Genomic DNA, 10,428 nt, shown 5'->3' with positions numbered 1-10,428 from the left:
GTGTTTGATGTTAGATGGAGTTGTATATATTAGTAATTAATTAATTAAAATATCTACGTGGCACCTATTTAATTATCTACATGGCAATCAATTTTTTTAATTCAAAAATAAATTAGAAATCTTATTTTTTATTGGCCGAAACCATTAGTAATCCTAGGTGGCGCTCTAATATTTCAGCAAATATGCCTCCTTTATATATGTATATTAGATTAGATCGATTATTATTTGGTACTACAACTATTATTATTATTTTATTATTATATTATTATTGTTATTATAATAATAATAATTATTATTATTATTATTATTATAAAACGTTATTATTATTATTATTACTATTATTATTTGTTACTATTATTTATTTATTTATTATTAATATTATATTATTATTAATTATTACTATTATTATTATATCATAGCTCACATGTGCCAAAAATGTCCAGAACATGTCCAAATCAAAATCGATCTGTCCAGATCATGTCTACTTGTCTAGGACATAACCGATCTCTCCAAATCATTTCCACTCAGAACCGATCTGTCCATATCATATTCAGATCAAAATCGATATGTCTAGATCATGTCAAGATCATAACAGATCTATCTAGATCATCTCCAAGTCTAAATAATGTAAGTAATAGTTAAATTTACCGAGAAAAGTAAAAAATAATGTACAATTTTAATAACAATATTATAAATTTAAATAACATTTAATTTACTTGTAAATCGTTTAATATTAATAATTGTAGATTTTTAATTAAATCTTGATTCAGAACATATCAGTACAATTCAGATCAGATCATATCAGAAAAAATAAGTTCAGATCAGATAGAAAACATAAGTTCAGACCAGATGAGGAGAAGTAGACGGAGCCTTACACACAAACATGAACGAGCGGTTAGCGAGCCTAAACAAGCCGAACACCAAGTTGTTCGAGCTACTGAGCTAGTATTATTTACTAACGAGATTCAAAATTTATTCTGATTCACTTATTTATTAACTAGATTTTAGCATGTGCGATGCACGAATTCTAATAAATTGTTAAGTTAAAATAAAACTTTTATATATACCTACTGATATATTTATATATTAGATTAGGTTATTTTTTATTTTGGATTTTCATTTTAGATTTATCTTTTAATTATTAGGGTGTTTGATTTCGGATGAAATTGTATATGCGTAATATTAATACTTAATTAATAAAAATATCTACGTGGCGCCTAATTATTTATCTACGTGGCATCGACTTTTTAATTCAAAAATAATTTCAAAATATTATTTTTCATTGCCCGGGAGCATTAGACTTCCTACGTGGCACTCTAATATTGGATTAGTGTTTGATTTTAGATTGAAATTTATTTTTAGATTAGTGTTTGATTTTGGATGACTTTTATTTTAGATTAGTGTTTGATTTTGGATGTATTTTATTTTATATTTATTTTTAATTATTAAAGTGTATGATTTTGGATGAAATTGTATATATTAGTAATTAATTAATTAAAATATCTTGTGGCATCTAATCTATTACTATACACTAAAAGAGACACCAGGAATGACACGTGTCATTTCCTGGTGCAATTTTTTCCCGCCAAAATATTTTTTTATTTTTTTACTTTGAAATAAATTAATTACATTATGTTTTTTTTAGGAAACTAAGATAAAAATATATTTTAATTACCATAGATGTGTACTGCATAATATATTATTGGAGGAAAGATAAATCAATATTATTTTTTCCTTTATGATATAATTTTATTTATGTGTTATTATAATTTTTTAATATGATAAGAAATATAAAAAATATTGATAAATGAACTTCTAATGTTAGTCTATATTAATAATGTAATACATGGTAACTGGTAAATAAGAATGTTAATTAAAATAAAAATACATGGTAAGTAGACTAACATATAAATTTATTTATCAAGATTTTACTCAATTCAAAATATGTTGTATTTGACTAACTCGGTTATGCTCGGGTCTTTTCGAAAATTAGTCTTGAATCATTCGGGTTTGGTTAACGTTGTTAGATCGTTCTACATACAAGTAAACGACTATAATTTTTAATTTTGCATAGTAATATGCAAATTAATTTAAATCATTTGAATATTTTCTTTACACAACTTTGAATTTATACTTTTTCATATATTCTTTTTACTCTCATGTTTTCCTAATATCACAAGTCTTTTAGTTACTATTAAAATAATAAATTGTTTTAGTAGTAGTCGTGCGTTGCACGGGCCCTAAACTAGTTAATTATCTACGTGTCACTTGATTTTTTTATTTCAAAAATAAATTAGAAATCTGATTTTTCATTGGCTGAAACCAACTGTAATCCTAGGTGGCGCTCTAATATTCCATTCCCAAGACTCGAACGCGAGACTTTGGTTAAGGAGCAAGAGGCCCTTAACCACTCATGACAACCTCAATTGATCTTTTACATATATATATATGTATTAGATTAATGACTTTTGACCGAGCTTGTTCAGTGACGGATTAGTTGGAACCCATATTCAGGGTCGACCCATCTAAACTCAGGTGACAATTCTACAATCTCCCTCCACTTCGACAAATGCACCGCCCTTTTCATCTCCGCAGCCACCACTCCGCCTCCACCTCTCTCCCGATGTGCCACCTTTTCTCAGTCAACCTCCCACTACCAACATTTTCACCCACCCCACTAACAACCCTTGTACAATGCTCACCTGAGCTACTGCTGGAGAAACGGACACTCTCCTAGTTGGAAACCTCGCCGACGGTAGTAGTGGAGCACCGGCGACTAATTCCTTGCTCAATATCAACAACATGGGTTGGCATTATGGTTGCCATTGGAGATTACGGAGTATAATTCAAACTTACATTAAACCACACCGGCACACCTCCAGAAAACTTTTAACCGAAAAATAAAAGAAGACGTGTTCAGATCCTAATATCCTATCTTCCCTGCTCATGCCCGCGCCCAATCAACGCCAGGCACCACGGCCGCCGTCCTTTCCCCTCCTTCTTTCTCTCTCCAAAAACGATTATCCATCTTCTCCTTGATTTCGCTGCAAAGTAAAGCTCTTCTGCGGTCGAATTCTTGTCAATTCGTAGAATTTCACATTGTACATTTGTACCAAATTCCTTTCAGCATCACCTGGTGTATTATCCGAAAATGGCCAAAATTAGGGATAGAACTGAGGATTTCAAGGATGCTGTTCGCCGTGAAACTGTTTCTTTGGAGTATAATGAGGTTTCTCTCTCCTGTTTTATTGTATCAAACTTGGCGACAGTATCAGTTCACTAATGGATTTTGATTTATTATTTTCTATCCTGATTGATTAAACTGGAAGAAATTGAGTCTTCTCTAGAATCCTTCCAATCCATTGAATTTGTGAATAAACCTGTCTGAAACTCCGAATCGTCTCTAGAATCTCATTCAATTTATTTTCAACAAAAACACCAACGGTTTTGCTAATATTGCGAAATAACCCCAAATCCAAGTAACTTCAATCATCACTTCCATTTTATTTTTATTTTTACAATTATCTGTCTAGAATCTGGGTTTTACATCTATCTCAAAGTAAGGGCTCAATTCAATCTTTGGTTTGGTAAAGAATGAAGAATAATAACAAGAATCAGTTGAGATTTTCAATGCATGCTAGGTGTTCGATAAAATTCTTAACAGAGATTATGAAATCAAAGAGTGTTTGATTTGTTTGTATTTAGTTGTTTGATTATGTTGGTAGTCGAAATTTAATATCCCATCATCAATATGTGAATAATATAAAATGTAGTTCTCATGATTTTTTAATTTTGGTGTGTGTTAGTCTAAAGTGGCTGCTGTAATGGCATCATTTATCATTCACAAGCCTCGCGAAAGGACTCCTTTCATGAAATCTTCTTTGAAAACAGTAAGACCATTTCAACCAATTTTGTTGTTAATTTGATTAGAGGAAGATTTTTTGTGTAATGCGCTGTTTTTGCTTGGCTTTATTGAATTTCTAGCTTGAGAGCATTGGGGAATTGGGACAGTATTTGATGAAACATAAGCGTGATTATGTTGATATGCATCGGACAACCGAACATGAGAGAGATAGCATTGAGCAAGAAGTAAGTTATAAGCTATATTTTTATTCTGAATGGAATTGATTTTGGGTTTGTGTTATCTCTGAATTTCATGTCTTTGGTTCTTTGAAGTACTTGTGGCCTTGTCAAAATAAGTTAAACAAAACAGAGCCTAAAAAGGCACGGAGGAAGTACCTTTTAGAGGCATCCGTAATTTAAGTGATGCTGGAAGTTACATTAGAGGCAACCATGATTTAAGTGATGCTGAATAGTACCTTTAGAGGCAACCACAACATTAGGTGATGCTGAAGAATAATTTTAGAGGCAACTATGAGTTAGTTGCCTCAAAGTGTTACCATAGATGATTTTTCTTATGGTGATATATTAATAGTTTGGTGGTAGTGATTTGCCTACTCGACTTCAAGAATGAATTTTGAGCAGAACCGAAGTACACAACTGTTAATTGTAAGCCTAATACCCCTTCTGAATGAGGTGGGGCAGAGGTGGGGGGTGCATATTTAAGTACCTGTTAGAAGCTAGTCTTATGGACGCATCACACTTACAATTTAATTACTTCTTCTCTCTCTGTTGAAGATAATTAGTTCCAAGGTTGCTCCGATTCCTCTTCTGCTCTCTTATGATTGCATTCTTAAATCAAGATTGGTTATATGCTAAATTTGTTCACTTCAATAGGACAATCTAAAAGTTCGTAGGAGGCGCATTAATATTTTTTACATTGACTGGTTTCTTGCATTTTTGAGGTTTACTGTAACTGCTGCCTTCGTCTCTTTCTTGTCTCTGTCCTGCACTCCTGCCATAAACATGGTATGTGACGATAAGCAATTGGATCAGTTAAAGAACACATTATCGTTTTTCTTGAAGTATAGTGACTGGCCTTGATTCTTCACTGAAGTGGACAATGTAGGCCTCCGCTTTCCTTTAAGAGATAATGATAGAAAGGAGGGCTGACTTTTTAATTTAATGTTGTCCAAGAGTTGACCAATTCTTTTATCCCGCAGGCAAAGAATTGAACATTAAAGATGATGGCGAGTGCGTAATAGATTGTGTTCTAGAATGTATTCTGTTTTTTTAGTCTCTTGAAAATTTGAAATGTATTTAATGCCAGGTATTGCTAAAAGTATTTTGTCTGTTAGAAGTTAGAGATGATTGAAGGTCAAATACTCAAGTTATCTCATCTTTTTTTGTTATGAACTGATTTTGATAATGAGTTATTTGATATGAAGTTGTTTCTTTGCAGGTTACTTCTTTTGTTAAATTGTGTCAAAAGCAGATAGAGGTTCTAAAAGCTAGTATAAGTGACGAAGAAGCAAATTCAAAGAGCTGGCTTGGTACGAGGACAGATGGTTCTAATGCTGATACAATTGCCCATAAACATGGAGTGGTATGTGATGACTTATCCTGATGATTGTAGTTGGATTCTTGTACAGCTAAGTTGGGGGGGGGGAGGCACTGGCATTGGGGGTGGTTGGTCGTTGTTGGTTGTGATTAAGTGTGTTGCAATGTTGGTGGGTGGGAGTTGCAATGGCAGGCAGTTGGTATTGGTTAGGGTAGGTGGCGAGGGTTGGAGCAATGGGGGGATGTGGTGGAGACGTAGAGTAGAGGTATGCTGAAACTAAAAATTTGGATATTATTTTTATTTTTGGAAATTTTTTGATTCCACAGGGGGGTTTCCCCCCAAACCCACCCCCCTAGGCACGAGAACCTGATTTCTTGTGGGTTTGGGGTGGGTTCCCTGGGTTTCAGATGTTTAAAAATGACTAAACCAAACACCAAGTAATCAAGTACTGATATGGATGATTACAAGGTCCAAACATTAAGGTTTGGTTTTGGAAGATGATTCCATACCCATACCTGATTCCAAAAAACACAGAACTAAACACCCCCTTATAAGTTATAACTATGGAGGGTTGGTATTACTTTCACTTGAAAATCTCTTATCTTGTTCGAACTAATAACTTAATTGAATTCTATGTAGTTGTGAATTGAACTTGGTTCGATGTTTGAACTTATCTAAACATATTGGAACATATTGGAACTCAACTTATTTTCCTGAAACTTATTTTCTTAATGTTACATAACATAGTCTTCGGAGGATCTCTTTTCACGCATCAGTTCCTTTGCATGGTTTCCCTGTTCGGAGAATTTGTTGTCTTGACCAGTAAGCTCTCAAGATTGCCTGTCAAATTGTTTGGTTGTGAAATTTGTATATTGAATGTTACTTACTAGCGTGCTTCTACATGCCTCTGCATGGCAATTGAATCTTGTTTAGATTAATATAACCAACACAATGAGGAAGGTTAATATGAAGTTATGAACACAGCAGATATACCTATGTTTTTCTAGGTTCTAGACATGTCATTAATTGCTGAAACAATTGTACAGGTTTTGATATTGAGCGAAAAGCTTCATTCAGTTACATCAGAATTTGATCGGCTAAGAGCTGTACGGTTCCAAGATGCTTTGAATAGAACAATGCCCAGAAGAAAACGTAGCCGTATCTCCGACCAAAATGCAATAGATAATTTGAAATCAAAGCTTCCAGAGGTTAAGGAACATGATGAAGTAGAACCCAGTCCCCAAAGAGTCCAAGAACAGCTTTTGGATGATGATACTCGTGCACTTCAGGTTATAAGATGCAAATTAAATAGTGTCAATGCACATTTTTAATTTAGTTTGGATGATGATACTTGTGCATTACAGGTTATAAGTATTCATTATACTTTTTATAATATCAATGCACATTTTCTATTTAGTATTTGGCTGTAGAATTCTTCTGAATAACATTAAAGGTCAATTTAGGTGGAGCTGAGTAATCTCCTTGATGCTGCTCAAGAAACTGAAACAAAAATGGTGGAGATGTCTGCACTGAATCACCTCTTGGCTACACATGTTCTCCAGCAAGTCCAACAGATTGAATATTTGTACGATCAGGTAAGATTTGTTTCCGTAGTTGAAAGACCTTGACATTTAAGTGTTCTTGGGAAACCCGAGCAGTGATTCTGTTCTGGTTACACGGTTATTTTTTCTGTCTCTAGAATGTGTTCTTCCTGACCATCACCTGTCTTGTTAGTGGGGAATTTTGTTCTGAAGCTGTCTTGATCTCATTTTTGGGATGTTCCAAACTACTTTCCCATTTGTTATCAAGTCGAGATTTTGCAGCGTTTATTTGCTTAGACATGCACCCCTTTTTGTGCTTTTCCTTTTTCATTTCAAAATCCTTGTAATCATCATGCCTTGAACTCAAGTGACGGTCAGGTGTATGTAACATTACCTCGATGAAGCAACTCAGAGAGGGTAGCTTTCCGTTAAACTGCACATTGAAACCCATGGCATATCAAAATGCGATTTTTTAGGGGTAAATAGTATGTTTATGAACCATAAGTGCTGCGAATTTAATCAACTCTGAGCCCTCAAAATATGATATATTTGTTTCAAATTGTCAACAACTACTGGTGTATGACGTCCACAAGAGGTTGAACCAATTGTTCCTGTCAATCGCTCTTTATTTATCTGCATATCTTGTAAGGTAAATCACTTGCCTCACTAAAAGTTTTAAAATCATGGCACTTAGTTCCTTGTACACTCTCTGTGGTTCTTTTAGTGTGTTTCAGAAAGTGGGAACTATTATCCTAAACAAAATTTGGATACTGTTGTTAGATCATCAGAAAACCTTGCATTTACATATTTGCAATATTTTGTGTATGTAGGCAGTTGAAGCAACCAAAAATGTGGTGCTTGGCAACAAGGAGCTGACGCAGGCCATACAACGAAATAGCAGTAGCAGAATATTTAATGTCTTGTTTGTGGTTGTACTTATTTTTGCGGTCCTTTTTCTTGACTGGTATAATTAATGTATGTATTAGAAGTTTCAACAGTCAACAGCTGCAAGCTTATTAGTAACTAGTCTTATATGCACGTTATGCGTGCTTAAACTTATGATTTTATTAGAACTATAACCTTTTATAAAATTGTCAAGCATGTATCGTGTGCATAAATAATACTTCCTCCGTCCATTTTTACTCGTAACGTTGGTCATTTTCACGCATGCCAATGCACAATTTAGATCTTTATTATCTTTAATTCTTTTTAAGCAAAAAATATTAAAAGTTAATATTTTGAAAATACACATTAAGACGAATCTAACAACATCTCACATGACTATGTTTTAACTTACGTATAAATCACCAACAATTGTCAAAGTCGAATATGTGAATAGTGTAAGAATCTCAAACGTTGCGAGTATTAAAAATCGGAGGAAGTATGACTCTTGTGACTCTCAAAGTATTTATTTTGTCAACTTCTGTCAACAAATTGATAAGTGTATACTGAGATAAAAGAAAAAGAAGCTCAAAGTAAAAAAAATACATTTAGAAAAAAAAAATTGAAAGAAACCAAAAGAAAGATGAAATTGTTTTAAACCCTTGAAAATATTTTCACGAATTTGTTCTGATTTCGATTTTGCATCGTTGTTTGAGCTGGCATTTTAATAGTCACTACTATGATTCAAATTTCAGGTAAACCAAATAACAAAATTATTAACTTCAACATTAATTTTAATCTATTTCTTTATGAAATTTTGTGTAAGTTGTTTTATTAATTATTTCCTTAATTTCTTCTTTTTCTAAATTTTCAATTAAGCTTTTGCTTTTAAGTCAATTCCTTAAATAAAAATTACTTAAATACTGATATGATTTCATTGGAATTTGGAAAGGTCAATTATTTTATTGAATTAAATTTATACATCAATTATGACCTTAATTAGCTTCACGGTCAATTACTATAGTCATTCCAAAATTACTTGAATCCATTAATTTAGTTTCTTGTATTGTTGGTTATAAATTGCATAATTTATGGAATTAATTAAGTAATTACATTACACCCCTAATTGTTTACACTTTAATTGTGATTCTTAAAGTATTGGTAGATTACACCCCTTACTAAGAAATTATGATGAGGTAATTTAAATTCTTTCATGTTTAAAGTGATATTGGATATTGGTGCCAAACATCCAGTTTTGTCACAATGAGTGTATTTTTTTTTAATTAGCACTTTTTTTAAAAAAAGGGTCTTGAGAGCAACAAAAGAAAAAAAGAAAATAAATCATGCAAAATGTAACATAATCATTTACTTTATGAATAAAAATCATCGATAATGAAAATCATGTTGTCAAAATAAATACTCCGTATGAAAATTAGGTAAATGAAATTTATCTATGGAGCAAATCTTTGTTTTCAAATTTATTAATATTCATATTAAAAGAAATAAAACTTCTTGCTTTCTTGTTTGATGTAGAAATTAAATATTCTTTGTTGTTTTTTTACTCTCAAATTACACAATGGCCTCTAGGAAGGAAAATAAGAGAGATTCAATGTGTGTTTTGCATTAGAATTTCCTTTTGTTATTTATTGGCATTAAATAATCATTTAAAAAAAAAATTACTACAATCCAGTTTGATAAATAATCAATTTTTTAGTTATTTGCAATTGTCATTAAGTTTCGTAATCGATGTTCTTGTTAGTTGTAGGAATTAAATTTTTATTGACTTTTTTTTGTTGTCAAATTTAACAATTGCTTGGTTTATGCGTTACACTTTCATAATTGATAAGTTTGTAGATTATTTGGACTGCAACATTGAGCGTTGTTCCACCATTTGGACTGCATCATTTTTTTTAATGAATTAAAATGGAGATAATTAAGGGGTTATGAATTAAAATGGAGAGAATTGAGGGGTTATGAATTGAAATGGAGATAAATAAGGGATTTTGTCCAAGTTATTAGCAATTTAACATTAACTAACATACATTATAGAGGAGAAAATTAAGGGGTAATTGATTGACATTTTGAATTTTTATTTATTTTTGTGTCATTGCGGTGGGTTAGTTTGCTGTAATTTGGAGTATTGGTAAAAAAAAAATCATTTTTTAACTTCTAGCCCTGATTTTGGTGGGTTAAGTTAGTAGTAATTAAGTAAATATTCCTTTTTAATTTTGAGTTTTTGCCATTAGTAACTTGATGTTTCATTAGTGGCGTAATTTGTGGTTAATTTTTTTTTTTTTTGTAGTTTTCTTTATTTATTTCTGACTTTTTCCCCTTATGACGTTATTTATTGTGGCTATTGACTTATTCTTTTCTTTTTATTGTATTTAATAATTATTGTTAATATAATTTATGGTCAGCAACGTCTTTTATAGGGGGACAACAAAAGTGCATTTACTAAAATAACCTCAGGTGTTCCCTTATAGAATAGAGATTCTGGTTTTTTAATTAATTACTAAGAAACTGTTTAAATCATTAAATAATAACCTTATTTATTTGAATTTAATTATTTTTATGTAGAGGGTAGTTTAGTAATCTGAGGGGGAC

General features: G+C 31.9%; 1 protein-coding gene across 1 annotated transcript; it reads left to right on the top strand.

Moving 5' to 3' along the window:
* Positions 1-2,479: 2,479 nt before the first annotated feature.
* Positions 2,480-8,078, top strand: LOC110805238 (syntaxin-81-like). The gene is made up of 7 exons (XM_022010841.2): positions 2,480-3,229; positions 3,807-3,890; positions 3,985-4,089; positions 5,303-5,446; positions 6,448-6,690; positions 6,865-6,996; positions 7,773-8,078. Exons 1-7 carry the CDS (start codon positions 3,152-3,154, stop codon positions 7,914-7,916), a joined length of 930 nt encoding a protein of 309 aa, XP_021866533.1. The 5' UTR covers positions 2,480-3,151; the 3' UTR covers positions 7,917-8,078.
* The last annotated feature ends 2,350 nt before the right edge of the window (positions 8,079-10,428 follow it).

The sequence above is a fragment of the Spinacia oleracea genome, chromosome 4 (genome assembly GCF_020520425.1).
Source record: "Spinacia oleracea cultivar Varoflay chromosome 4, BTI_SOV_V1, whole genome shotgun sequence".
Classification (NCBI taxonomy): Eukaryota; Viridiplantae; Streptophyta; class Magnoliopsida; order Caryophyllales; family Amaranthaceae; genus Spinacia; species Spinacia oleracea.
Note: the sequence above shows the minus strand (reverse complement) of the source record. Positions and strands in the feature narration are given on the sequence as shown.

Excerpts from the sequence above, each read along its gene's own strand:
- LOC110805238 (XM_022010841.2), top strand. The coding sequence starts at position 3,152 with ATGGCCAAAATTAGGGATAGAACTGAGGATTTCAAGGATGCTGTTCGC. Across the intron at positions 3,891-3,984 it reads TGAAATCTTCTTTGAAAACA|CTTGAGAGCATTGGGGAATT; the intron begins GTAAGACCATTT and ends TTGAATTTCTAG. Across the intron at positions 4,090-5,302 it reads GAGATAGCATTGAGCAAGAA|GTTACTTCTTTTGTTAAATT; the intron begins GTAAGTTATAAG and ends GTTTCTTTGCAG.